At 50.0% G+C, this 27,917-nt stretch overlaps 10 protein-coding genes across 10 annotated transcripts, besides 3 other annotated features; 5 read left to right on the top strand and 5 right to left on the bottom strand.

The window, feature by feature from the left end:
- Positions 1-41: 41 nt before the first annotated feature.
- On the bottom strand, positions 42-3,696 carry FPSE_00375 (uncharacterized protein; the record flags this gene model as incomplete). The annotated part of the gene is made up of 5 exons (XM_009253495.1): positions 42-172; positions 223-499; positions 552-770; positions 821-3,440; positions 3,488-3,696. 5 exons carry the CDS (start codon positions 3,694-3,696, stop codon positions 42-44), a joined length of 3,456 nt encoding a protein of 1,151 aa, XP_009251770.1.
- A 2,253-nt stretch (positions 3,697-5,949) lies between these two features.
- FPSE_00374 (uncharacterized protein) lies at positions 5,950-7,905 on the top strand (the record flags this gene model as incomplete). Its single annotated transcript, XM_009253494.1, has 4 exons — positions 5,950-6,112; positions 6,165-6,325; positions 6,376-7,420; positions 7,487-7,905. 4 exons carry the CDS (start codon positions 5,950-5,952, stop codon positions 7,903-7,905), a joined length of 1,788 nt encoding a protein of 595 aa, XP_009251769.1.
- Positions 7,906-8,558: 653 nt separating this feature from the next.
- Positions 8,559-9,681, top strand: FPSE_00373 (uncharacterized protein; the record flags this gene model as incomplete). The annotated part of the gene is made up of 2 exons (XM_009253493.1): positions 8,559-8,997; positions 9,068-9,681. The coding sequence occupies 2 exons, from the start codon at positions 8,559-8,561 to the stop codon at positions 9,679-9,681; spliced, it is 1,053 nt and encodes a 350-aa protein (XP_009251768.1).
- Positions 9,682-10,304: 623 nt separating this feature from the next.
- FPSE_00372 (uncharacterized protein) lies at positions 10,305-11,134 on the top strand (the record flags this gene model as incomplete). Its single annotated transcript, XM_009253492.1, has 3 exons — positions 10,305-10,319; positions 10,415-10,634; positions 10,695-11,134. The coding sequence occupies 3 exons, from the start codon at positions 10,305-10,307 to the stop codon at positions 11,132-11,134; spliced, it is 675 nt and encodes a 224-aa protein (XP_009251767.1).
- A 153-nt stretch (positions 11,135-11,287) lies between these two features.
- Positions 11,288-13,738, bottom strand: FPSE_00371 (uncharacterized protein; the record flags this gene model as incomplete). The annotated part of the gene is made up of 6 exons (XM_009253491.1): positions 11,288-11,308; positions 11,398-11,555; positions 11,615-11,802; positions 11,855-12,037; positions 12,092-13,388; positions 13,684-13,738. 6 exons carry the CDS (start codon positions 13,736-13,738, stop codon positions 11,288-11,290), a joined length of 1,902 nt encoding a protein of 633 aa, XP_009251766.1.
- Positions 13,739-13,918: 180 nt separating this feature from the next.
- Positions 13,919-13,944: a microsatellite.
- Positions 13,945-14,149: 205 nt separating this feature from the next.
- Positions 14,150-18,099, bottom strand: FPSE_00370 (uncharacterized protein; the record flags this gene model as incomplete). The annotated part of the gene is made up of 3 exons (XM_009253490.1): positions 14,150-14,337; positions 14,391-16,884; positions 16,939-18,099. The coding sequence occupies 3 exons, from the start codon at positions 18,097-18,099 to the stop codon at positions 14,150-14,152; spliced, it is 3,843 nt and encodes a 1,280-aa protein (XP_009251765.1).
- Positions 18,100-18,582: 483 nt separating this feature from the next.
- Positions 18,583-18,619: a microsatellite.
- A 701-nt stretch (positions 18,620-19,320) lies between these two features.
- On the top strand, positions 19,321-21,078 carry FPSE_00369 (uncharacterized protein; the record flags this gene model as incomplete). Its single annotated transcript, XM_009253489.1, has 4 exons — positions 19,321-19,347; positions 19,399-19,447; positions 19,495-21,001; positions 21,045-21,078. 4 exons carry the CDS (start codon positions 19,321-19,323, stop codon positions 21,076-21,078), a joined length of 1,617 nt encoding a protein of 538 aa, XP_009251764.1.
- A 271-nt stretch (positions 21,079-21,349) lies between these two features.
- Positions 21,350-21,867, bottom strand: FPSE_00368 (uncharacterized protein; the record flags this gene model as incomplete). The annotated part of the gene is made up of 5 exons (XM_009253488.1): positions 21,350-21,517; positions 21,570-21,670; positions 21,730-21,738; positions 21,805-21,817; positions 21,865-21,867. The coding sequence occupies 5 exons, from the start codon at positions 21,865-21,867 to the stop codon at positions 21,350-21,352; spliced, it is 294 nt and encodes a 97-aa protein (XP_009251763.1).
- A 620-nt stretch (positions 21,868-22,487) lies between these two features.
- Positions 22,488-22,830, top strand: FPSE_00367 (uncharacterized protein; the record flags this gene model as incomplete). The annotated part of the gene is made up of 2 exons (XM_009253487.1): positions 22,488-22,583; positions 22,669-22,830. 2 exons carry the CDS (start codon positions 22,488-22,490, stop codon positions 22,828-22,830), a joined length of 258 nt encoding a protein of 85 aa, XP_009251762.1.
- Positions 22,831-23,140: 310 nt separating this feature from the next.
- Positions 23,141-27,051, bottom strand: FPSE_00366 (uncharacterized protein; the record flags this gene model as incomplete). Its single annotated transcript, XM_009253486.1, has 3 exons — positions 23,141-23,303; positions 23,356-24,584; positions 24,634-27,051. 3 exons carry the CDS (start codon positions 27,049-27,051, stop codon positions 23,141-23,143), a joined length of 3,810 nt encoding a protein of 1,269 aa, XP_009251761.1.
- Positions 27,052-27,732: 681 nt separating this feature from the next.
- Positions 27,733-27,787: a repeat region.
- Between the last annotated feature and the right edge of the window lie 130 nt (positions 27,788-27,917).

The raw sequence follows: 27,917 nt of genomic DNA, 5'->3' as shown, positions 1-27,917 counted from the left end.
CTTCACTATTTCTTCGAGGAGAAAACCATCACTATCTTAAATTATCGACGCAGAAGCTCGTCCTTGCGCTTCTGGAGCAACGAGTAGTATTCCTGGATGGGAGTGTTAATCGTAGGGACTCTGTCACCTTCAAAGTTACCCTTTCCATGCCCGTTGAAGTGCACCTTCCAAGCTGTCACGCAGTTAGCACACCAATTCGTTCCGCGCGGTCAAAATACTTACTGCTAGCGTCAAATCCAAGGTACGACCAGCTGTCGTTGAGATAAGCCTTCTCGGTGCCAACGCGAATTGTCTTGACCGTTCCCATCTGGCCAGGTGCCGGTCGAAGTTCTTTGAGATCGGCAACAAGCTTGATAAGACCGGTAACATAAGCGAGGGCAACGTCCTTGGCGAAACACTCGTGTTGACCATAGCTGAATGCCGATACTTCTTGTTGCTTGCGCTGGGCGTTGAACTTGTCGGCATCTGGAATCTCCTTGGGGTTTCGTCCAGCTTCACCCTACGATACTGTTAGACATCTGACGTTAAAGGCATGACTGGTGTTGACTTACAAGCATGAGAACAACGGCTGTTCCAGGCGCGATGGATTGGCCATCAACTTCACCTGGTGTCTTGGAAATGCGAACATTGCGCTGGGAGCTCGTCATGCGCAGAGCTTCGGCAATATAGGCGTGAAGCGTCGCATCATCACCCTTTTGAGCAATGGCCTGGACTTCAGCCCAGATAGACGCATTCTCGGGGCGGAGGAAAAAGGCCAAAACCTCGTAAAACTGTAAAAATAAATCAGCGCCACACTCAACCCTTTCACAAACTAACTTACGGCTGTAACAGGAACGCCAATACCTCCAAAGGCAGTTAGCCAGAGGTTATCGGTAACATGGTCAATCGAGCTGCCTTGTGCAAGAAGCTCCTCAACAAGCTTGAGACCACAGGAGCGTAGCGAATCCTTCTTGAGATACGACTTGGCGCCGATTCTGTTAGAAACGGCAGAGATCAGGCCAATACCTCTAGGACGTGCCACCTCGACCTCGGAAACGAGCTTCTTGGTCGAGTCGTATATCCTCTTGACACCTTCTTGAGCACGACGTCGGCGGTTCCACGCCTGCCCTGGGTCGTTGTTGTTGACTCCCCAGACGCGGATGTCAAGAAGGCTGCGGTAAAGCTCAGCAGCGCCAAGTTCTCCGTCAGGGTTCTCATCTGTACGCATATCGAAATAGAACATGTCTGAGAGAAGCTGTGCGTTGAGAGGAATTGCGACGTCGCGGATGATGTCGATCTGGTCCAGACCCTTCTTAAAGGTGAAGGACTCCTTCTTGATAAGCTTAGCACCCTCACGCTCGATAAAGGCGTGCACGGCATCATGGAGATTGGGAACCTTCTTGAGAGCCTTTGTCCAGTCGGCGCGATGTTGATAGTTCTTAGCTTCATCGCCTGCAAGCATAAACCATCCATATTCCTTCTTACCAGGGAACAGGTCGTTCAAGGGCTTAAGCCAGGGCACGACGTACTGCTTGGTGTTGCCGAGGACCTTCTTGATAGTCTCGTTTGACATTGTCACAGCGACCTTAGCTGGTGGCTTGGGATCATCCGTTGTAAACTGGTCAAAGGTGCCAATCTCCTTGGCGATCTTCTCATTAGCACTCTTGGTGTACATGGGCTGCATGACAGCGACAGAGTTGTAGGGGAACCAGTTGGGGACACCACGCTGGATGAGCTTGTACAGCATTGAACCACCGAGGGTCTTGTAGTCCTGCTGGACCTCGTTATAACCCCAAGAAGTGAGGTTAGATACGGTGTAATCAATCGTGTTGAATCTATCTGAGCGCACAAGCGTGACTGCATCAGAGAGAACAGCTCGACCGACTGAGTAGGTCGGCATGATACCAGATCCTGGGTTACGCTGGGGCTTGATGTCCTCGACCATGAGACCAGGATAGAGCTCAACCATGTCAGGGTCAGTGTACAGCTTCTCGAGGATGTTTGCAATCTCGGGATCCGAATTGATATCGCTGAACTGGTTGTAGCGCTTGAGTCCGAAGAACTCGCGGAACTCGTTAAGAGAAGCACACTGCCACTTGCGGCCCTGGATGATACCAAGCACTTCAACGACCTTGAGAGCCTTGGGGACCATGCGAGCTCCAAAGCAGCCAGCAGGGTCCTCCATGGCTGTCTTGAGGATATTAACAAGATCCTCATCCTTGAAGGTACCATCGGCTTGACGCTCAAGACCGTCAAAGGTTCGGACACTGGGGTCCTTGGGGGTGTTTGCCTCAAAGGTCATGAGGGCTTGGCCAAGTTCAGTCCAGCTGACGTCCTGGAGGTCCTCTGCCTTGCGGCCGGGGAAAAGCTTGAGGAAGAAGCCGTTGATCCAGCGCTCGTCTCTCTTGGAGATGCAGGAGTGGAAGCGGTAGAGAAGGTTAAATTCAACGCTGACCTGGTTACCAACACCGCGAGGGACTCCTTCGCCGTCGAATTGCTTGTCAATAGCAACACGAGGGTCGAGAGTCCAGTCACTAGCGGAGTGGTGTGTGTTGGTAATGGCTCGAAGGTAGTCATGAAGGCAGATGTTGATGTACAAACCACCTGTGATGAGGCGAGCCACGTTGAAGAGATCGTGGTCCTGCTTTGCAATTGCCTTGGCCTTCTCTTCCTCGGTGGCATTGGGGGGTGTTGACATCGAGAAGCGACCATTCTCGTTGATCTTGAGCAAGATGTCTGCCACATAGTTGTGGAAACGACTGTAGAGGACAAGCATCACATTGACACCGGCAGGTTGGCCCAAGAGACGCTTCTCGTGGAAGGTATCAGGCTTGAGCTTACCCTCCTTCATGGTACGGATCTCAAGCTGATCCTTGAGAGAAGATCCATACAAAGGCGCAAGATCAAGGTATGAAGATGTGTCAGACTTGTTCATGTCTGTGCGGTTTGTGCGGAAGATGTCATGAATGATGATGGCGGCGTGGTAAAACAGCATGGAAGAGATACCAGCTGGGTTCTCCTTGAAGGAACCTTCATCACGAGCCATGAGAAGATCAAAGAGCAGGCCAGGGTCAGGCTTGACGCCGTGCAGGCGCTTCTCAGTCTTGACAGATTTGGCGTAGGGGGTGCCAGCTTTGCCCAAGTTTGGCTCAAGGATATTGTTGAAGCTTCCATCAGGCATACGGTATTGATGGAGACCATCGGGTGCTTGAGGGACTTGTTCTTTGAGGGTAACATTGGTACCTGGTACCTGAAACTCGATTGTGTCGTATTGTGCGCAATGGCTCTTGTGGTCTGGCTCTGAGCCGGCGACCTCATACTTGACGTCGCCACCAACGTAGCTCAGTGGGGGGTGTTGAAGGTTACCCCAAAGAGTGTCGATGAGCTTGTTTGTAAGAGCGGTGCGAGCCTTGGAGGAGCGAGGCAGGGCAGTGAGAATGCCGATGAGGAGTTCAGTTGTTCTAGCTCTGTTAGTGGCAGCAATTGGGTTCAATGGACGACAACTTACCCCTTCTTATCATCAAGAGGCTGTCCCTTCGAGAGAAGCTGCTTGACAAGAGCCAAGAGATCAGCAGGACTAGCTTGGCTTCGAACACCAGCAAAATCCTTCATCAGATCCGCAACAAGCTTCTCAGGGTTGTCGAGAAGACTTGAAGGGTCTTCCTTGGAGGTGTCCTTGTAGGACTCTCCAGCCTGATACTTTTCGTTGAACGACATGATGAAGATCCTGACCCTTGCTGAGTTTGGAGAGAGAAGAGTTAAGGAAGTGAAGAAGGGGTTCCTGTCTTCCCATTAACAACATATCCTTCCGGTCTTTATAGGAGATACGTGATCAGCCGGTATCTCTCTCACGAGCGGTAACTACGCCATGCACAGACAGATTCGAATCCCCTCATTGAGGCCTGGAAGTCAGTGGCGTAGGTTGAGCAAGGGTTGTTTGTGGAACAGGACTTGATGTGCATATCGACCATCTCTCTGCCAATGCCATCTCTCGTCGGGAGGAGGAACTTTCAGCTGATCCGCGATTAGAGAGAGGATAACATCGAGAGCCGGAGTACGATATTGTGACGTGATTCGTCCACGAGCTGGTCTATGGGAAACAAGCCGCAAGAAGAGGGGTCGAGAACATCATGTCTTACCCGTAATACCTCGAGACGGGATGCAATAAGATGCAAGATCTATCTAGGTGGGTAGCTTGAGTGTTGCCGCTTTGGCGGTGACAATCACAATGGCATGTGAAATTGCAGATGAGAGTTCAGCTCTGCAGATGTTTCTCAACCTGGAAGCTCGTTGAAGCGTGTGAGAACTTTTGAGTTCCAAGGCTGGGACAATACTAATCTCGACAAGGTCACATTCCCCGTACCAATCAATGTATCGGAATGAAGCCCCGAGCCAACCCTACGCGCATCGCATCACATTCCGACCTTAGTATGCAGATCAATCATCAAGCTCCGCCAGCTCAAGTTACTCTTTAGCAACTGGCCAATGCATACGGTCCGTTCCGGTCAACAAGCGCGGGGCTATTAGATTCTGATGTCACTCGATTGGCCAACTCAATCTGCCGATGCCAGACATTGTCTCATATATTGCTGACAGGCGTTTTCTTTGCAGACTAGCGAGCAACAGAAAACACGACCTCTGAGCTGTGGGGTACAGAAATAAATGACCCAAGAGCATACTCTAAACAGCCGAAACTAACTGGCTAATTTCATCTCCTACACCTCAACCGCCCAGCTTTTCTGATACCCTGAGGGCTGAAGACCCCTCCTCTCTCTTGTGCAACACCCACTGGTTGTCGATCATATCATAACGCATCATATCACTGATGGGGACACGGCCCGTCACGGCAAATAGCAGCTGCTGCTGCTTGTCTCAGCTGGCCATTCTGCCGCGTATGTACCAAGATGAAAGTGAATGAGGGGTTGTGAGACCTACAGTTCATGGCATCATTATGATTTGTTATCATGGCCAAGCGATTGGCTTCGTCAATGATACTTTATGTATTATTGCCGTTGAGAAAGGATTTTTGACTTGAGGAAAAGCAAAGAAGAAAATCGGTGAGTTTGGATGCGTCAAGCTTGCAGCTCAATGTCAGACAGCTAATTCCAGCGATAACTAGTATCGACCTCGAGATCAATTCTGACAAGACAAGACAATTGCCAAGTACAAACACGAGATGTGAGGCCTTCAATGCCAAAGCTCCTGGGCCGAAACTAACCAGAGTCAATCGCGATGAACCAACATCAGGGTCCAAGAAGATGAAGATGTTGTGTGACTGTCACCGACCTTTCACCCATCGGATGCGTGCATGTCCCATCCCCGCTGCTGACAAGATGAGCAGCAAGTAACTCGGTTTACATGCAGTGCAATGCAAGTTCTGAATTGTGGCTTGCTGAAACAAAAACTGCAACTGGTCGTAACAGGACACGACACAAGGTCTCACAAGCAATCTCGGCTGTCCGAAGAATGAGGAGGAAGTGAGACCAAGACTTATCTTGTTGATCTTCTTCTTCTCTCAGTCGTTTCCAGCCATGAAAAGGGCAACTTTTATCGCCCGGTGGCTTGCTGAGGCATGCGTGGTTGGGTTGACAAATCAATATTCTCCGATTTAGTCTCCCTACATAATCATATTATCTCGAGCGGCTGATCCGAGTCCAAGTTTGGGAAAACAAGACTTTGATCAAGAGGGGTTGTTTCGTATCCTCATGTATACTTTGTTGCTTCCGCGTCATCATTATATGCTGGGGCTACACTAGATTGACATTGCCGCAACTCACGGTGAAGCCGCCTGTCCGCAAGGGAGGACATGGACTGTACCTTTGCAGCAATAATTGGTGCTTGTGATGAGACTGTGATAGACAAGAGGGGGTTTGGCTGTTTCCCCCATAAAGAAAGCTGTTCTGGTCCCCCAGACACAGGTTTTGCTGTCTCTTTGCACTTTCCACCCATATCCTTCTTCTGATATTCACGATGCCACACGCTGAGACGGCAGACTCTACAGAGCCAAAGAAGCTCATCCTGTGCTTTGATGGCACGGGAAATACCTTTAGCGGCTCCAATGCGGATACCAACGTGGTCAAGATCCTGCGCAAGATGGACCGTAACCATCCGAACCAATACCACTACTATCAAAGTGAGAGATACCCAGTCGCTGACATCAACAACCTTTGCTAATGAAATCCAAGCCGGCATTGGTACATACGACATCAATGAAAAGTCTGTAAACAAGACTTTTGTTGGTGAGATTGGTAGTAGTATTTCAAAGACTGTGGATCAGGGCTTTGGAACTACGTTTGATGCCCATGTCATTGCTGGCTACCGCTTTCTCATGCGATACTACGAGCCTGTAAGTTGCGTCCTCTGTAGTCTGTTATCGATAATATTAACAAACTCTAGGGCGCGAAAATCTATGTCTTTGGCTTCAGTCGAGGTGCCTTTACTGCCAAGTTCCTCGCCAGAATGCTCAACAAGGTCGGCCTTCTCTGTAAAGGCAACGAAGAGATGGTCCCTTTTGCATTCCGTCTCTATCAGCGCCATCTGCAAGGCGAGATCAGAGACAGCGAGACAGCCCAGTGTTCTCATGGCCATGAGGACGATGGAGATGCACCTCACTCCCATACTGGTGAAATCCGTCTGCCGGGCCAGGCTCCCGCTGATGTCAGTGACGAGACCCGAGAGGCATCAAATGAGATTGATGCTTTTAGCCAGACGTTCTGTCGCAAAGAGACGAACAGTGATGGCGAAGAGGAGAATATCAAGGTATTCTTCCTTGGCATCTGGGACTGCGTTGCCTCTGTTGCTGTTCTGGAGCGCAAGGCTCGCATGCCTGTTCCTGTAACTGGTACAGCGCACCACGTTCGTCACGCAGTGGCTGTCGACGAGCGCCGTGTCAAGTTCAAGCCTGCCCTTCTTGCACAGGACATCAGAGCTGCCGTTCACAACCACAAGCCAGCCGCTGAGGAAGACATCAAAGAAGTCTGGTTCCCTGGTAACCACGGCGATGTCGGCGGTGGCTGGCCCGTCGTGGTAGCAGAACAGGCCGATTCCAAGAAGAAACAGCCTCTGCTGTGCTCTTCTGAGCAAAGCCTGATTGAAGAAAACGGGTCTGCTCAGTCGAAGCCTCCGGTGGTCAAGCTGTCGCTCTGGGGCCGCTTCAAGAATGCCATCAAGACATGGAAGGCCGACAAGGCGAGCACTGATCTAAACAACGACTGGCTTCAGATGAGCGACATTCCTTTGGAGTGGATGATCCGCGAAGTCAAGAAGTGCGGCGCAAAGGACCCCAGTGCTCAAGTCCACTGGTGTCACAGCCTCGAGCCATTTGAGGATATGATGAAGGACCCCCAGAGGCGTATGGAAGCGACCCATGGGTTCATGCACGACACCCTTGCTTTTGGATACGGAACTGCATTTTTCAAGGTCCTCATGTGGAAGTTTATGGGTAAGCAGCACATCTCAGTCACTGATTACTTGTGTATGGGTCAAAGAGCTAACCTGGTGTAAACAGAATGGCTCCCTTTTCTCACGCGGTGGGAGCTAGACGACGCGACGAGCGACAACGTCAAGCTGCTTGGATGGAAGCCTGTCACATTCCCTCCCAACATGGGATCATACCGTGACATTCCCCGCGGCGCAGTGTTGCATCGGTCGTTGCTTGATCGGCTACAGACATTCTCCAACTATGAACCCGGCAACAACCACGGCGACAGGACAAATGACTGCTTCAAGGGCCGTAACAAGGCCCTGGTGTACACGGGCAAGATAACGGACAACTTGACTCCTGAGCAGGCTGAGCGATTGAAAGAGTCGCATTTCAGGGTTCACTCAGAAGGAGGAAACTTGGTGTGGGAGGAGGACGAGCGACATCAGACGTATGACTTTAACCCTCACTTCAAGGGTGCTGAAAACCGGGGACATTTCCACTAGTTAAATGAGATGGTAAATGAGGTGCGGATACTGCTGATCAGACGGGAAGGAGGCCAAGTTTGTTGGTGGTTTATTTCTATGGTATGGGACTGTAGATCGTCGGGCACTTGTCTACGGATATACGAGCTGTTATCTCTGAATTGCAGCGTCTAAGAGATACGCAGATAGCGCTGAAGTTTCTTGTTCTGGCAATTCGTCCGCTACAGTGGAGAGTCTCTCTCCCCGTGATCCGTCAGCTGAACACTGACTAGGTAGTGACTATGGTGGGTAGTCTAGTGGTCACAGGTAGTAAGCTCCACTACAGCGTCCAGCTAGTAGCATGGACCTGCTATGGAGACTGTTAGACTGTCCATCGCACTGCTAGACGGGCTGTATCTCGGAACTGCAAGGGCCGAACTCTTGGAATTCCCACTTTCGTTATGGACCGTCATGAAAGAAAGGAAGAAAAAACCTGGGGCGCTTCCAGGGGATCCCAGCAATGAAACGGGTCTCGTCTCTTGTTTCTCGTCTCTGTTTTGGGTCAGTGACGAATTGTGAAGGGAGTCGTGGACTAACATCATTTATTTGTTAAAAGGTTAAAGAGTAATACGAGTCCCGTCCTCCCTTTCATTCCTCTCTTCTCTCCAGACCCAAACCAACAAAACAACTTCACGATGCTGCAAAAAACATCACTACTTGCCCTTCTTGCCAATGCCGCTGCTGCCCACTCAATTGGCATCCGAGCTTCCGAGTGCAAAGACGTCCATGTCTTCTTAGCAAAGGGAAATAACGAGCCCTATCCAGGACGACAGGGCGTATTGGCCAAAGCCATTTGCGACGGCTACAAGAGCTGCGATTACGAAGACATCATCTTCAACAACCCCCTCGAAGCGCCCTTTTGCGACTCAGTCACAGAAGGTGTCGTCAATGGCAAGAAGCAGATCACAGCCTACAACAAAAAATGTCCCAAATCCAAACTCGTCGTCAGCGGTTACTCGCAGGGTGCACAGGTCGTGGGTGATATCCTTGGCGGTGGTGGAGGTGTTTTCTTCCAAGATTGTGTCGAGGACAAGATCGCCGGCTTGAGCCCCGATTCGAAGCCTGGTAGCAGCAGTAAGTCTAGCCCTGTGCTTTGGACACCAACACCGTTTTCTGACGTAACTAACAATTTTCCCCTTCTTAGTTGTCGCTGCTATGGTCTTCGGCGATACTCGGCACACAGCAGATCAGCCATACAATGTCCTCTCAGGCGTTAGCAAGAACGGCCTCTTCCCTCGCCCCGCAGACCAGCTCGCCAACTTGGCAAGCTATGGCGATGTGTTCCAGGCGTATTGTGTCGCGACAGATCCCATCTGCGCGCAGGGCAAGGACGTCAAGACGCATCTCAACTACTTTGACGTTTACACAAACGAAGCTGCCAAATGGGTCAAGGAGCGAGTCGAAAAGGCCGGTGGTGCTGCCGAAGCCGACGGTGACGAATCGAGCTCGACTGCGGCAGCCAGTGCTACCACAAAAACCAAGGTCACCACCACGGTTGAGGTCACAACGACAATGGCATCCGCGACTGAGGCTACAACAATGGTTGTCACCAAGACTAAAGCTTCAGAGACCGACGATGCTGTCTCTTCCACGACAGACAACCTTAGCGCTGTGGTGACGTCGCTGGTCGATGCTGCGTCGTCAGTTGGTCCGGCGGCAGCGGAGGCGTCGTCAACCTCGACAGATAACGCAGCCGCACCAACAGGAGCCCCCCTCGTGGGGATAATCATGGGCGTCGCTGCTCTTTTGGCCATCTAGAGACGGAACTTTAATATCTAATGATACAACACGTGAGACGCACATAGACGTACATACATATAGACAAGACTAGACTTGTATACAAGAGGAGGAAACTGAAGCCATTCATGTTAGGGGGCTTGGTCTTTTTTTTAAAAAACTTGCAGCTTTTAGCGAATAAGCTGCAGCTAATGGACATAACGAACGTACAAATTACTCTCATTAATACAAACAAACACTAAACATAATCACATTCTGTGCAACTGTGCCACAAATGATATCGCTGATGCCTTTGTCACTACAGAGATGGTGGACTACCCGGCACCGTTGAATGGTCAGCACAAGACCTTGTGCAAGCCATAAAGACGCCTCAGGGCTATTTGATACTGCTTATCGAATATTCTGTCCTATCAAATAATTATCTGCGATTTATTGGGAACGTGTCAAGTTACTATTATCAGTTGTTGAGGAACCATCTGTTTATAAAAACAAGTTAATGCCCATAAGCTAGTACAAAGACTAAGCTTTGTCCTATTCCACATCCACTCCCAAGTATCAAGTATCGCATTACATAACTCAACTCGCACCTCTCAACTCAATTCCGACCGCACCATCTCCGTCTCACCGTCCAACCAAACAACATCATGTCTCCAACCATCGTCCTCATCCGCCACGCCCAAGCATGGCATAACCTCCATCATAAGTCTCGTCCTTGACCACCAACCACAATTGATGACTAACACCGCAACTACAGGACTACACCCTGCCTGACCCCCCACTCACAAAGGAGGGCGAGGCACAATGCGCCAAGCTGAGGGAAAACCTCATCAAGACCTTCACCAAGGATGTAGAGAACCCCGATGATATCGCTATCATCGTGAGTCCCATGCGTCGTACTCTGCAGACAGCCATGCTCTCTATGGACTGGCTTGTCGAGCGCGGCGTGAAAATCGAAGGCAACGCAGACTGGCAAGGTATTCTCCTGGACTAGACACTCACAACCGTTGCAAATCTTACTTATAGTTCCTCGGTAGAAAATTCGGATAAGCCTTGTGATACGGGAAGTCAGATACCGTCCGTATCGAAAGACTTTCCCAAGGTCAACTTCTCCACCGTTGATGCCATTTGGCCTGACAAGAAATCATCTGAGGGCCGGCGCTACGCATATACCAAACAGTCCATCCTTGCTCGTGGAAAGCGTGCTCTAGAGGATCTTCACAAGAGGCCTGAGAAGCTCATATTTGTGGTGTCACACTCTGGCTTCCTCAGGTTAGGTGTCGTTGGCTATTGGTTTTTTAATAGTGACTACCGTGTCTTCGATTTTGAAACTGAGAGGAATGCCGACGGCGGGCTGAGAGTTGTCCAGCAGGGGAGGACTCTTGCTGGTGGCCTGGGTCTATCGTGGAAGGATCCTGTTGCCCTTGGAGGTGATCTCCCCGAGGAGGATCCTGAAACCGATCCCAGTGCTTTTTAGCTTTCAGACATGTTCACTTGGCTAGTTTCACATCAAACGGTAGAAAGATTGTATGACATATAGAACCGATGTAGTTTCAGTATCTTACGAGCCAAGAATCTAAGATTTCCGTGTTGCATAATTATACAATTCTTTCATTTTTCTTTATATCTATCATATGTTCATGATGTTACACTATGAGTACAACGTTATATCCAAGACTATATCAATCATCGTGACATGAAACTTTGGAAAGCTGACTGGTCGATGACGACGTTACCTACGGCACGCAGCCTCTTTCTTCCCTCCTTTTGCTTCTCCAGCAGCTTCCTTCTTCGTGACACATCAGCAGCGTGAAGCTTGGCAAGCACATCCTTGCGGAACGGCTTGATGGTTTCTCGTGCTACGATACGGTTACCCGCTGTAGCTTGAATAACAACCTCTGCGATGCATGTCAGTGCTGTCTTAAAGGTGTCTACGTGTAAGTGGGTATCCGCTTACCGAAATGTTGTCGGTCAACATGCTCCTTGAACTTGGTCACCCACTGCTTTCCAAGGCGGTCAACCTGTGATGAATGCACAACCTTGCAAATAGCATCGACAGGTTGTCTGTTCACCAAAAGCTGGATCTTGACCAAGCTGCTTTGTTGCCAGCCTGCATCTTCGTAATCCAGTGTTGCGTATCCCTTGCTATGACAAACTGTTAACAATGCTCCAATAATAGACATGGTAAAGAACATACGTAACGCTCTTGAGCTTTCCAAATAGATCATCGACTAGCTGAGCCGTCGGAATATGATACCGCAGGATAACCTGCGTTGTGTGGAAGAACTCAAGGCTCTTCTGTTCTCCACGGTTGGCTTCGCACAACTCAATCACTCGGCCGAGATACTCCTCCGGCATAGTGATGGTAGCTGTTACATAACTGCATGGGAATCAGCATAATGTGAAACAAGAATAGGTATCCACAAAAACTCACGGCTCTAACAGCTGGGACTGTTTAACTTTCGGGTTGCCCGACTCCGGAAACAGTGCCGGGTTGGCCACGATCTCCTCCGTTCCGTCAGGCCAGATGATCTTGGTCGGGACTGTCGGTTCCGTGAGGATGACACTTCGTCCGTGTTCCTGTCTCAAACGATCCTGAAACACAGAGCAGTGCAAGCTGCCCAGAAATCCCAAACGCCAACCTGCCCCGAGCGCCTCGGAGTGGTCCTTCTGCAAAGTCACGCTACGGTCGTTCAGCACGAGCTGGCCGATACTGTCGGCCAGACGGCTGTAGTCGCTCTGATCAGTGGGGAACGCGGCGACGAAGACCATGGGCTTGGGTTCTTCGAAGCCTGGGTAGGGCTCGACCTGGTCTTCGCAGCCAAGGAAGGTAAATGTGTCGCCTAGTTTCGCGTCTTGGATCTTCTTCATGCCTGGGTTGAAGTAGACGTATCCAACTTGACCGGCACTAAGGGTCTTTTGTGGTATGGCATGGGGGTATTGAATGCCTACTTGGCCAACAGTGTACTTCATACCAGTACCCATGGAAATGACATTGTCGCCGGCCTTGATCGTACCGTCAAACAGTCTAACCAAGAGCACGACGCCACGGAAGTTGTCGTACCATGAGTCCACCAACATCATTTTCAGCGGCTTCTTCTCATCGCCGACAGGGTGAGGAATCCGCTCAATGACAGCAGGCAAAACATCCGGTACACCCTTGCCAGTCTTTGCGCTCAGCAAGACGGCACTTTCAGGATCCAACTCAAAGGTATCTTCCATCTGCTGTAGCACACGAGGGACATCAGCAGCAGGCATGTCGATCTTGTTCACAACTGGCACCAGCGCAAGATCCTGCGCAAATGCAAGGTGAAAGTTGGACACTGTCTGCGCCTGAATACCTTGCGATGCATCGACAAGAAGCAGTGCACCACCGCAGCTGGCGTAGGATCTCGTAACCTCGGCTCTGAAATCGACATGGCCAGGTGTATCGACTAGATGAAGCAGGTAGTCCTCGCCCTTGTACTTGTGAATCATGGTACATGTCTGCGCTTTGACAGTGATGCCGCGCTCGCGCTCAACATCGAGCTTATCCAGGATCTGTTTATTCGCATCGCTTGCCGAGATGGTGCCCGTGTATTCCAGCAATCGATCGCTCAGGGTACTCTTTCCATGGTCGATATGCGCAACGATACAAAAGTTTCGGTATCTCTCGATGGGAATCGCAGCAATTCGAGCCTCGAGTTCGGCCGGCGTAGGTTTCGTATTCGAGGAAGCGTATGCGCGAAAGGCTGGGACAAGTCGTGGTGCGGCACGCAGTAGTGTTCTATTGTGGCATGCGGACCATGATGGTCTAGCTTGCGAGAGGCATTGCCGACTCCAGGCACGGCCAGCGCTCCAAGCCAGGCTCATCTAGACTAATCTCGGGCACATTTGGCCAGGGAGATTGGTAGAGAGTAGTCGAGCCAGTTCAATGGCTGAATAGTCGTTTGGGTGGGACGAGCTGATCGGATAAATGAGGTTGAATCCAAAAAGATTTACCCATCCATGATGGACGAAATCCTCAGACGTGGTGGAGGTACGTACCATTTAGGATAATCCCCGCGCTATCCCACTTTTGGGCAGAACTCTGAAATGCCATTTAGATGAGCATCGGGATACAACATCATACAAGACAAAACACAGAGAGCATACTAGTTGTTAGTTGTCAAACAAGTATTATAGTAGTATTTATGTACAGTCTAACTAGTTCCTTTGTCTAAAGGAACCTCTCATGTATAAGAGACAAGACAACGTTGTTTGTTCCTAAACCAAGGCATATTGCCATGCCATGCCATGCCATGCCATCCATCACATCGTATATACCGCAAACAAACGTGCTTTAATGAAAGTGAAACATACAGATCGCTTGGGTATCGAGCCTTTCCCATCATACGGGATACATCTAAGTACTTCGCCGAATAAAAAAACGAAGGCACCATTGCCTGCCTGCCCATGCATCCATCATAACTACCGATTCCCAGTCATCCATCTCTTTCATTTCACATCAAATTCAAGTAAGAACCCATTCACTGCCTCGCTTGAGGTACTTGTCAAGTAACAGTCCCAAGTCTGCCAGGACAAATCGACAAACGTAGAACCCAAAGAATTCCGCCGCATGCCGAGTGCAAAGCTCAAGCCCAACTTGGGTTTTGTCGGCGTGTCGCAATCCAGGGTCTTCCACTTGTCTGGCTATTTGATCTTGCAGTAATGGTTAGCAACTTGAAAACTTCTACCACAAGAGATTGACTTACCAATAGCTTGAGCTGCATCAAACAGGCGTGCCAATGAGCTCATATACATCGCGTTCGGTCCCGTAAAGTCGACTTGTGTCAGATCCCGCTTCGTTGGCCGAGTTGTCGGGTTTGGTGTCATTGGCAGACTGGCAAGACTGGGTATCTCCTTATTTGTATCAACAGCATTACGGCTTGCGTATGCGCTACCAAGTCCGACAGCCGAGTTCTTGGACCGCAAGCGTCGCCAAGAGAACGACGATTTTCCACTAACGCTAGCTGAGCGCGGTACACCCGTAGATGCATCGCCATCGCCATTAGATGCGTCCTTGAAGAGGGATCCCGATCCCTGTACACCCACTTCGTTGCCAAGTTTGCGGGTAAGGGCTGTTTGGACCTGCTCGAGGATACTTTCCAAAGACTGCATCTCTTCCAGAACGGCATCAGCATCATAGGTATCAACTCTTGCAATTTTGAGCAAAGCAGCTGTGAGGAAATCACAATTGGCCACCTTATCTTCAACGTTCTTGAGCTTTACTCCTTTCACTCTCCAAACATCCCGAGAAATGAAAAGCTTGCTGCTGAGGTAGCCGCCTTTGGGATGAGCTAGAGTCTGGTAAAGGCATCGCATGAGCCAAAAAGGTCGAAGCATAAAATCTGTAGGGCAGGGTTCTAAAGGAGCTGGAGCATCGGGATAAAGAGGACTTGGCGACCCTGTGCTTGTCGGGGAATGGAAGAAGTCCTCAAACAAAGAAAGCCCGGCTGCATTCGTATCTGATCGCTCACGAAAAGAGGCTGCGAGAGGCGTCGGTAATGCTGGAACTGACGGAGCATTCAAAGATCCAAAAGGATTGCTTCCGGGAGTTCCAGGGGACACATCTGAGTTCTCTTCAAGATGGGTTAAAGACATGTTGCGGCTCTTCATACTTCTCAGGCTAGAAGACGAAAAGTTGTTTCTCAATTTGCGTGCAGTCGGCGAGCCAGTAACATCATCGTCGCCCTTTTCTGAACCCAGCTGGCCAAACGGTGACGCTGCGGGTCGAACTGCGGTCGTATCTGTTGGACTGGCCTCGAACAACGGTGGCGAAGGGTGCCTATAAGGTGCACTCGTCGCCTTCATATCAATATCGGTTTGTAACTCTGATTCGTTGTTGCCCACAAGGGCCGACCTGGCATGAACTGAATCATTGGCATGTTGGATAGGAAGATTAAGTTTAGATGTCTCAATCTTGAGCTGCTTTGGGTTCTGTCCTGAGAGCCGCCTGTTGCGTACGCTTTGTGCAGATGACCCAGGCCGTTGCGGCAATTCAGGGAGTGATCCTGTCGGCGGAGGGGCAGCTGGTCCCTGTGATATATTTGTAAAAGGAGGTGGCAGTTCTGTAACAGTTGAGAGCGAGGTAGCGCCTGTGGGAGGATTTGATCCCTGTGAGCTGTGCCAGGTGCGCGAAGTTGCGCCACTGGAGCCAGATTCCCTGGGCGGCGCAGGTTGATGTCTGTAAGACTCGAGGCCATAGTCGCGAGCAATCTCGTCAAGAATCCTCTCTTCTTCATCAGAGGAGTTGTCGTTGTAAAAGTCGTTGGTCTCCTCGTACTCTGTATAAGAAGACTGGTAATGCTGATGAGCCCGTGAATCCCTCTCCATGTCATAAAGCTCTTGCTCTGTTTCCCTCACTTTTTGACGAGCAAGTTCAACTTTACGCATGGTATTAGCTACCACATCTTCACCCATGTTCATTGACATCATTTGTCCGTTTTCCATTGGGCTCATTGGCTCGTATGCTGCTTCGATAGCTTCGTCCATCGCGGTATCGAATTCTGCCTCAGTTTCACCGCTCACGTTACGAATATGCTTTCTTCTGAAACCAAGTGACGATGTCCGCGAGTGGACAGACGATGTGGTTGAGCCCCCTGATTCGTCAATGGGATCCAGCCAAGAGTTCATGCTGTCTTCACGGAAATGGGTTTGCGACACATTATGTTCAGGCATCGAGTCGGCCATTTGGTCATGGCGCATCGAAAAATCAGATCGTACAGGTTCGTTCACATCATCCGCTTCAGGTTTGAATGGTGATGGAGCACGTCTTGGGGATAAAGGGGCCGGCATATATTGCTCCCCTGCAGATCGCTGTGGGAGTAGATGGTCAGGAGTTCGAAGGCGCACAGGAGACCGTGAGAAAGACGACTGAAGAAGCCCTGGCTCGGGAGTTAGAGTCGTGACAATTGGGTTGGGTTTGTTCTGTAAGCTTCGTCTCTTGAAGCCAGTATTTTCGTCTTGTGGTGGGGGGCTCATTATCTGGGGCTGTGGGCTTCGGTTGTTTATTCTTGTGGTAGTCGCGGTCGCAGTATCGAAGACGGTGGTTTCGTCAAGGTCATCATCGTCGTCTAATTGTAACATGGATTCAGTCTCCGAGCGCTGGGCTAGACTTTCGGGTCGGGCTGGCAGAGCCTTGGTTTCCTCTTCCTGCCAAGGAGCCATTTGGTCCAGCTCGTCAATTCGACTAGTATAAGTGCCTCGCTAAGTTATACAAGTCAGTATCAGTGCTTCATTTCTCTGAGTTGATCTCCTTACAATTGCCTCAAGCTTGCGTTTGTCCTCATCGGCCGTCGTCTTCTGCAACACTTGCTGCAGAAGATCACAGGCTTCTGCATAAGCTTCCCGTGCCCCTTTAAAGTTCTGCGCATTATCCAACTGTACTGCTGTATTTGCCTTTTGCAACGCACGATGAAGCATGGCTTTTTGAGATGGCGGCTTGGGCCCACGCCCTTTGTCGGAACTCCCCTTGCCAGAGGGATTTCTGGAATGGCCTCTCTGAGGCGGATATGCCTCTTGGTCCTGGTCGTAGGGCATATTGGGTCTGTATGTACCCATTGAGCGCGCACTTGCTGGGGTCGATGTTACGGACTGTACTTGCGAGTCTGGAGTCTTGGAACGCTTCAGGGACTGTCCCTCCTGGCGAGCGACGGTCGATCGCCCAGGCTCACTCGAACCAGAGCCAGGGCCAGCCCCTTTGGATTTAACGTTGAGGAAATCGTCCAGGCCTGGGGGTGGCTCCAAGGGTGATAATGCGACGATCAGCGGTAGCGATTGGGGGAATTGACTTCGTTCTTCTCGAGTACGCGACGTAGAGACGGAGGAGACGTTGCGTCGGTGTTTTTGAAGTTTCCTGGGCGATGGTTTGGAAGGCGGTGGAGAGTTGTCAATGGGAGTAGTCGCATCGATACTGGGGCGGCGGCCACCAAGTCGCGGATGATTAACGTGGGGAGGTAGCGCCGAAATACGACTGAAATTAGTCGACGCAGGTGAGGACAGGCTATTCAAAAGCCACGAACTGTTGGCGGCGTTGTGGGGGATTCCGTGCCCAGGAGTAGTGGGAGATAAGCGATCGGATCTCTCGAAAGTCACAGCTCTTGGTGAAGGCTCGATATGGGGCGGAGGGAGGAGTGAAGAACTTCGAGGGAGTCGGGGTCCTGGGGACCTCTGATGATGATAGGCGTTTAGCGAGGGGGACGATGAGGACGCAGATCTCGACGGGTCGCGATAGTGATTATTAGTCGGCCCAGAATTAGTCGGTACGGAAGCGGGCGGTTTATTAGAGGATGTGTACGCATGTATAGCCCAAGACGGCGAGACAGCAACGGCAACGGCGGGCGAAGTAGAATTAGATGGCAACGACGCGCTCGGACGGTAATGGTCGTGGATTTGAGAAGACGAATTCTGGCTGTCGTGCATCTCTTTGATTTCCAGACAAAACCAATCCGGCGATGTGACTGGATGCGAACCAAAAGCCAGTAATTCCCCCCTTTCCCCTTGTACACCAGTCCTGGCGATTAGGGGACTGCTAAGTGTAGTGGAGGTCGGGTTAGTGGAAGCCAGGGCCCTTTCCACTGGGCGGAACAGCACCTCTCAAGTGACAACTCGTGGGTTCGGTGGTGCGTCGTGGAGAAAGGCCCGCGAGCTAATGAGATGGAGCGAGGTCCGCTTCCGGCGCGATTACTGTAGATGGCGTAGGTTCAGGTACGGCGCTGAGCAATGCACGAGAAAGTTGTAGAGGGTAAATGCGGATGGTTGCAAAACGGCATTCTCATTTCGGTGTTCTCTTCAGGGTATTCACAGTCATTGAAGCTGTGGCTGAGCCAAGGGATGGATGCAAAGGACAAGTTGAAGTCTGAAGCGTTAAAGAACTCGAATCTCGTTCCAGAAACAGAAACAGATCAGACCAGTCCAATCCAGTCCAGTCCGAGCCAGCCCATGGCAAAACGGCAGAGACAGACAGCAGAGCATGCAAACTTAGATAAACCAAAACCATACCCATCCATGTCAGGGGAGGGAGAACGGAGAAGCCGTACCTGCATCCCCGAGTTCTGGTTGGTGGTTTAAGACATTCGTACCTAGGGGGATTGCGTTTCTACTGTCTCCAATATGTGACAGCTTACCGGCACTTGCCCTGTGCGCCTACTAAAGTTTCCTCAGCGCTTCGGTTCGGCCAGAGCTCCACAGTTCAAGGCATTAGAGAGGTTCGCCGCTGGAGGCATAAGAGACCTCATTACCAAGCAACCTGTCAATTCATGCTTTGTAGTTACTAAGACCAGGTTCTCGGGTTATTTATCTTGACATCCTAAAGTTCAGAGGCCAGCGTTTCTGTTACACGCTAGGTAGCCACTGTATCAGTTGACTACACCTTGTGAGCCTATGTACACTGCAGCCCCAGGCAGTTCGTATCCAATGAGTCCGAGCACTGTGTGGACAATATGCGGTACTGAGCGTCGACGCTGTCTTGTTTCAGCTCTAGCGCGTAGCCTTATGTAATGCCTGCAACAAACATCAAACATCCATCATAACCAGTCAAGCAGCGCGTCGCTAAGGTATCCTGTCGCGAAGGGATAGCTTTGGTATCAATCATTGAAAGTAACAATTCTGACGCTCCATACGTTTAACCCGTCAGCTTTTGTCATGGCTAGTGTTGACGAAATCTTCAAGGTTTGTTTGTCATGATAAAATCTGCAGCTTCAGTCTCTAACAAGCTTCTAGAGCTCCGGCATCTCAGGCAAGCGTAAGCTTGATCCTATTCGAGATCCAAGTAAGTTACTATCAAAACTTGGTCGCAAAGTACTACTGCTAACATAGTTCAAGATGAAATTTACAAATCAGCAAAAATGAGCAGCAGCAGCAGCTCAAATCGACACGCTCAAGTCGACGATGCGCAAGACGAAGATGAAGATATGGAAGCCGGCCCAGCACCTCCTCCCGACGAAGAAGATTTCGGTCCCGAACTACCTCCCGATGACGACGAAGGCCGGTTCTTTGGAGGCGGCATCACAAAACAAGAATCAGAGATCCTCGACTATGTAGACGAGGCCGATGCCGGGAATGCGCCTGAAAAGATCGATGCAGCATGGTTGCGAAAAACAGCTCTTAATTTCGAAAAGCGCATCAACAAGAACGCTGAGCTTCGTGCCAAATTCGAAGACGAGCCACAAAAGTTTATTGGTAGCGAAGCTGATCTTGATGCCGATGTCAAGGGATTGTCTCTCCTTTCCGAACACCCTGAGCTATACCCAGAATTTGTAAAGACGGGATGTGTCGCCAGTCTAGTCAGTCTGTTGGCGCACGAGAACACCGACATCGCCATCGATGCCATCGAGATTATGGGCGAATTAACCGATGAGGACGTCTCTGCAGAGGATGAACAGTGGAACGGCTTGGTAGATGCCATGATGGACGCAGATCTTCTTGGACTGTTGGTCTCCAATTTCTCGCGTCTAAACGAAGACGATGAATCAGATCGCAGCGGTATCTACCATGCTTTGGGAGTGATTGAGAACTTGTGTTCTCGACAATCCGTTGCTGAGCGCGTTGGTGAAGATGAGAAGCTCCTACAATGGCTTCTGCAACGCATTCAACGAAAGGAAGATGTCGTATCACAGAACAAGCAATACGCTGCCGAAATTTTGGCCATTCTCTCCCAAATGGCCGTCGCCAATCGAACTCAACTAATACGACTCGACGCTGTGGATCTCCTTCTCCAACTTGCAGCCCCTTACCGACGACGCGATCCTGACAAAGGCGGCGAAGAAGAGGAGTATATGGAAAACATCTTTGCTTCTCTAACTTGCTTAGCAGACGAGGCTGCCGGGAAGTCAAAGTTCATCGATGCCGAGGGTGTAGAACTGTGCCTTATCATGCTTAAGGAGGGAAAGAAGAGCAAACCACCTTCTTTACGTCTCCTTAACCATGCAGCAGGCGGCAATTCTGGCGTGGAGGTCTGTCAGAAGATTGTCGAGGCTGGTGGTCTGAAAACACTCTTCACTCTCTTCATGAAGACCCAGGATCACAGACTAGCCGAACATCTGGTGGAAATATTCGCCTCCATGTTGCGCCTCTTGCCTGCCAACTCAGCAGAAAGGATACGGACATTAGCAAAATTTGTGGAAAAGGACTACGCGAAGATAACAAAACTCATCAAGTTCCGACGGGACTACGTTGCTCGGCTTTCGTTGGCAGAGCAGCAAAACGACGCTGAGAAGGCCACTACTTCAGCAGACGATCGAGAAACTGCCGAGTTGGAATGGCTATCTCGAAGAATCGACGCTGGCCTTTGTACACTACAGACTATCGACGCGGTTCTGGCTTGGTTGGTAGCAGAGGATACAGGCGCATCACGAAAGGTCAGACAGGTACTCGCTGAGCGGGACGAAAAGGTATCACTAATCGGGCGTACATTAAAAGAGCAGCTGGAGGGTCTAGATACCACAGAGGAGAACCAGGATCTGAGGGACATGTTGAGCACTCTAGTCGAGTTTGTTCAGTAAACTTAATAATCAAAAAGGCGTCCAGACGGAACGCCGCAGGGTGACCGGTATAGAACGCATGGTCTTGCTCTCTTATAACAAATCCTCCTCGTACCTAATCTATCGTCTTCCAAAGTGCAGAGCTAACAACGCTCGTGATTATAAACACCGTGACTCCGCCGGGGAACCGCTCAAGACTTGGTGTTGGTGGGAGGAACGGGGTTGACGTCGAAAACAGCGCTGAGGAGGTTCTTGACGACTCCAGCTTGGCCCTTCTTACCAGCCTCCTGGATGCTCTTGATTTGAGTCTCGGCGTCCTTGTTGGCTTCGGCCTCGGCCTGCTCGTTGCCCTTGCTGTGCTACAAAGATGTCAGCGATCTCGACACCCCGTCAAACGGGAGAGTATCCTACCTCGGCCTCGAACTTCTTGTATTCCTCCTCCTTCTGGGCCTTGTAGTCGGCTATCTCTTGCTTGGCTTCATCGCGAGCTTCCCTGACGCGCTTGGTGCGGTCTATCGTTCGATGTTAGACGGAAAGGTTATCGGGTCCCGGGAAGGAAAATGGCGCTTACACTCTCGGGCTATGCATCATCGTCGGGTTAGCGATCTAAAACAAGGCGGGGAGTAGTAAGGGTAATCAAGCTCACCCTTCTGGACAATCTTGGAAGCATCTTGCTCAGCCTAATGACGCAAGTCAGCTACCGGACCATGTTGAAATAAAAGCGCAAGAAGGCTCGTACGTCAAGAAGCTGTTTGATGCCGGCCGAGTTCTGGGCAGACTATGGAAGCGAGTGGGTTAGTCAACATCATCCGCTCATGGTCGCGATGGCAGCTAACCATGATGTCGTGTTTATATAAAAACGTGGAAATACAGCGATCGAATCGGTCGTGGGGGGTAGAGAGGTGGTACTAGGTTCGAGGACTGTTGGTGATGCGATGATGGGGAGTCGATGGTGATGGAGTTGAAGATGGAGTTGCGAATGGCTGCAAGACAAGGTACGGTACCTAGTAGTTGACGGCGGATTACGTCTGAGCTTGGGCGGGTGCTGTTGGAGCCAGCTGATTCGCAGGTACCGCTAGGTACCTTTGGACTGGTGGACTCCCCCTCCAGTGAGAGCCGCAGCGCTTAGCGCGTGTTGTAGCCGCGTATCAGCCGCCATATCCTTTCACGTCATGGTAATAGGTCCCTTCATTTTGCATTGGATCATAATCTTTCGACATTGCAATTGTTGTTGAACAAGTTGATAAATTCTCCACCCAACTTCGATCAGCAATTGGAGCTTGAGGCAACCGATCAACCCTAGAGAAGCCAAAATAAAACCTCGACACAATGTCTCAAGCATCTAAGCTCACCCTACTGGGGACATCGCTACTCACAGTCGGCACAGTTGTTGCTGTACACTACCAGCAAAAGTTCGAGAAAGCGGTACGTCGATTCTACACATCAATCGGCTCCCGATATGTGTCGCAAATACCATTCCACGGCTCCCAAGCTAATTCTGGTTTCTCAGGCCATGCACGAGGGCGTTGTCCGCGATATGGAACAGCAGCGAGTAAAGCGAGAACGACAATTGGACTTCGATATGCAGAAACAATTGGAGGCAGAGTACAAGCGCGAACAGACAGTACACGACTCGATAGCAGCAGCCGAGAAAGGTCTTCCGAATCAATAACATTATGGCGTCAAAGGTCAACAAATTATTACTTGTACAATCACCATTCACTTCTCCAAGCGACCACGATACCATGGGTACAATCTAGATTTAGTTGCATCAATGCATTTCATTGTTTCTGCTATCCTAACCTTACTTGATATACTAACACTGGACAATCCCCCTCTCTACATTATAAAGCGTTATTAGGTTCCGTTGACAAGCTTTCGATGCCAGCGTTGCCATTCGAGGCTTCTCATTTCTAATGTCATTTTGTGCCTCATCTGTCTTCTCAGTTTTTAGTTCTTTTTTTGTCGTGATCAAGATCAATTTAACGGATTGAAACTCCGGATCGGTTGGTAAACATTCTGGCGGCAATGTTCATGGCCTGCAACTCCTGGAAGAGCAGCTTGGCGGCATAGGGAATATGAATCTGAGCAATCTTGGTCTTGTTCTTGCAAGGTCGGCATTCGAAAGACTGCTTAGAAAGGTTGCTGGAATTCATGTTAGCGGGTCATTTGCAGTCATTAGAGTAGTAAAACTTACGCAATTGGCGTCATGAGTCCACAAATTTCGCAAACGTGGACTCGGAAAGCATCCGACACCTCAAATAGACGCTCCTTCAGGAAGGCAGCAGCACCGTGAGCAATCATGCAATCACGTTCCATCTCTCCGAATCGCAGACCACCATCTCGAGCACGACCCTCGACAGGCTGTCGGGTCATAATCTGAACGGGACCACGGGCACGAGCGTGGATCTTGTCGTCCACCATGTGACGAAGACGTTGGTAGTATGTAGGTCCGAAGAAGACTTGAGCACGGAGCTTACGTCCGGTGTGACCATTGTACATGACCTCAAAACCTCGAGATTGATAACCGTGTTTTCTCAGAATATCTGACACGGAGTCGACGGTGACATCAGTGAATGGTGTTGCGTCGCCCTCCATACCCTCCAGTGTTGAGACCTTACTCAAAAGACACTCAATCAAATGGGCAATTGTCATACGAGACGGAATAGCGTGAGGGTTGATGATAATGTCAGGAGTCAGGCCCTCTCTGCTGAAAGGCATATCCTCCTGTCGATAGGTAACACCGATTGTACCCTTTTGACCGTGACGAGAAGCGAACTTGTCACCAATTTGGGGGATCTTGGTTGTTCGCACTCGAACCTTGACGTATTTGACGTTGTCGGCGTTGACTGTCAAGATGACTTGATCAACAATACCGTTCTCCGTGCTTCGCAGAGGTGTCGAGATATCACGACGCTGATGTGTCTGAGTTCGTGTTCCCAGGTCCTGGTTCTCCTGGTCGATTGGTGCAGTCTTGCCGATGATGATATCTTCACCTGACACTCGTACACCAGGGGCCACAATACCATCCTCATCAAGCTTGTCATATGTTCCGTGCTTCATTCGGAGTGTTGTTTGTTGGAAGGGCTTCTCGAAGATTTCTGTGTAGTTGAGACCGACCTTCTTCTCCTGGTCCGAGTATGATCGGAAGAACAGACTGCGGAACAGACCTCGATCAATACTGCTCTGGTTCATAATGACGGAATCTTCCTGGTTGTATCCTGAGTAACAGGCAATTGCAACGATGGCATTTTGACCGGCTGGCAGTTCACGGAACTTGAGGAACTCCATGGATCGTGTAGTGGCGAGAGGCTTTTGCGGGTAGTATAGAATGTTGGCCATAGTATCCATACGTCGAGAGTAATTTGTCAAGAAGAAACCCATGGCCTGTTTACCCATGGCAGATTGGTATGTGTTACGAGGAGACTGCAAGTTGTTAGTCGCGCTCAACTTAATCAAGGGGGATGACACATACCTGATTGTGATCGGGGAAAGGAATGATACTGGCACAAATGCCCAGAATCATACTGGGATGAATCTCACAATGCGTGTACATGTGAGTTGTCGGGTTGACCTTTGTCTTTAAGCGCTTGTTGCGCTCTTCCTCCTGTTCCCTCTTCTCTGCCTCTAGCTTGGCCTGCTTCTCTTCTTCTGTTAAGTTGACTTCATCACGCTTCTGTTCACGATAGATTTCGAGATCTTCAGGCGTCATGCAAATCATAGCGGTCTCCTCCTCTTCGGCATCAATGTACTCGACAGCTCCAGAACGAATCAGTCCCTGCCAACCAATCCTCTCTGATGGGTCGGAAGGTGGCTCTGCTTGCTCTTGGGCAATCTTATTCACAAGATCCTTTGTCAATACCAGCTGTCCCTTGGTGAGGCCAGTCTCGTAGTCATCCTCTTGTTGCACGGTAAAGACTGGTCTCATGACACGGCCTGCGTCGGAGAAGATCTTGAATTCGCGGTCTCTGATATCACGAACAAGAGAGACTTCGAACTGGAGATAAGACTTTCGTCGTGTTTCCAAGACGCTGTTTACCAATGCCCTAGGTTCAGGGTGAACACCGACCCAACTACCGTTAACGAAAACCTTGGTTGCGTGAGGGTATCTTGTCGGCTCATACTCCTCAACGACTTCCATACCTCGGCTGACCATGAAATCGATCAAAGGCTCGCCTGGGGAGCCCACGCTTACATAGCACATGAGCGACAAGTTCTTGACCAGACCACAGGCCTGACCTTCAGGCGTCTCAGCAGGGCACACCAAGCCCCAGTGAGTGTTGTGCAGCTGGCGAGGTTTCGCAAGCTTACCATCACGTCCAATGGGCGTATTGGTACGTCGCAAATGCGAAAGAGTGGAAGCAAATGTATATCTGTTCAGCACCTGGGAGACACCAGCTGTTGAGCTTGCAGCCTTCTTCTGGTCTCCCCAATTACCAGTGGCCAGTGAGTACTTGAGACCGTTGGACAAGGTTCCTGGCTTGATGGCAACATTCAGGTTGAAGTTTCTGTTGCTCTCGACGCAGCGCTTGAGATAGTTGGAGAGCTCTTGGTTCATTCGTCTTATGATGCCACGGAAGAGCTTTGCCAGCAAGGGACCAGCAAGATCGAGTCGTTTCTTTCCAAAGTGATCACGATCATCCGGTTCACGACGACCGAGCGCACACTGAAGAAGCTTGTGCACCATGTAACCCAGGAAGAACGCCTTGCGGGTCTCGCTACCCTCTGACTGGGAAATATGGGGCAGTGTCTCCTTCTGGAGGATGTCCTTTGCGACACGGACACGCTTCTCACGGCCAAGACTGGCCTGGTCTCTGTTTCCACGCTTGCCGATGAAGTCGAGCGCAACTTCTCTGTCTTGAACACAGAAAGCTTCCTCGATACACGGACGAAGCATTTCCAACATCTGACTATCATTTCTATCGTAGCAAATGTGGTTGAGAATATCCTCGTCAGATACCACACCCAAAGCTCGGAAAACGATAGCAACAGGAAGATCCGACTTGACGAATGGTAGTGAGGTCTGGATAGTCTGGCCAAAACCACCACGGGCAGAGTCTCCCTTGCCCAAAATCTTCATCATCAAGCTTGATATAAGACGCGAACCCTTTTCAAGTGCACTTCGAATCTCAGCGGTGTAGGTGAAAGGGCTGGGCTGGGCCTTTTTGAAAACCTGAACAATGTTGGCGGCAGAACGCTCCTGAGCGATCAGAACCTTCTCACTGCCGTTAATAACGAAGTAACCACCCTGATCGTAAGGACACTCGTTAAGAGTGAACAGTTCTTCGTCGGTATGTTGGCTCAGATGACAAATTTTGGATTTGACCATAATGGGCATTTTGCCCACAAAGATCATGTTTGGCTGGCCTTCTTTCATGCTATCACCGTCCTCCTCGACTTCCCAATGAAGCTTTGTAGGGTGCTCTCCGGTTCGCTTGTACTCTGCTTGCTGCTCCTCATCCATCTCATGTAGAGGGATCTCTTTGTCGATAGCAACGCTGACCTTTTTGGTGATCTTGATGTAAGCCGGTGAGGAATAGGTCAGGTTTCGGTCGCGACATTCGTAGGGCAAAAGGGAAGCAACGGTACCGTCTGTCTCACTAATGGACGGACGTGAAACCATGACACTTCCAAACTTGATCTCGTATCGGCGAAGAGCGATCGGCACTCCATAAGACGAGGGGGGGTTCTGCTGATCGAGGGAGATGTCGGCATACTCGTTGACGAGATCCTGGACAGTCCTTTGTGTGAACTCGTCGAACGAGTCGGTCTGCTGTGATGCAAGACCCTTTGTCTCGAAGAAGGACGAAATCACAGTCCAGCAATCCTCGGGGGTGATACCCTCGTCGTAGCCATAATCGTAGTCGGAGTCGTTCTCGTAAGAATCGTCCATTGTGTCGGTTTGGATCGCTGGAGCTTCTTGTATAGGGTATTCGGTTTGTATTAAATGTTGCGACAGGGAATTGTTGATCAGATCGATAAGAATGCGCCCGTAGGCAGTTGCGTCGAAAGTTATTCAGTAACGGACAAAGGAGCTAAGACAGCAAAGTCAGGGCGGTCAGTTTCGGACCTGGCTCCTGATGCACCCCGTGAGCATCTGTCGATGGATTTGGCGGATCAACGACAATCTCTAGCCAGGAGATGGAGTGACTTTGAGGAATGCGCAAGGTACGAGAGACGGGGTGGAGAGGTGATGAATTTGTTGGATAATGAATCTTAACTTAGCATTCAGGAGCCTGAGGTTGAGGCGTCGAGACGCGACAGAAGTGGGCTAGTCCTTTATAGGCTAGTGCAGCTGAGACCGCCACGTTGATGAATAATACAAGTGCGGCGGTGCCCCAAGCTTGGCTCAGATCCTGAGGTAGAACTTTCCCACAGCTCATATCACAGTCAATCCTCTGTAATACATTTCTATACTTTAGTAGGTATACCTATATATTGATATGGAGTTGTAACCCAGTCTTTTCAATATTCTCTATATTCTCAAGTATCACGTTGGTTTGTCCGTACATATTGAAATCGCAATATATCACAGCAATAAAGTTCCTCTCATTTGATGGTTTATATAACGTTTAAAAAAGAAGAAAAAAAGAAAGAAAAAAAAGTATAAAAAAAAGTATAAAAAAAAAGAGAGAGGTTGTCTTGTATCGATAGTCATAGAAAGTAGGACATAAACGTAATCTCGCAAAGTTCCTTTCATGATGACTGTGCTGTGGTACATATTTGTCGGTCGAGACCCCTGTACACTAATCAGCTCAT

This window comes from Fusarium pseudograminearum, chromosome 1 (assembly GCF_000303195.2).
Source record: "Fusarium pseudograminearum CS3096 chromosome 1, whole genome shotgun sequence".
NCBI classification, from domain to species: Eukaryota; Fungi; Ascomycota; class Sordariomycetes; order Hypocreales; family Nectriaceae; genus Fusarium; species Fusarium pseudograminearum.
The sequence above is the reverse complement of the archived record's forward strand: the minus strand, read 5'-3'. Positions and strand labels throughout refer to the sequence as shown.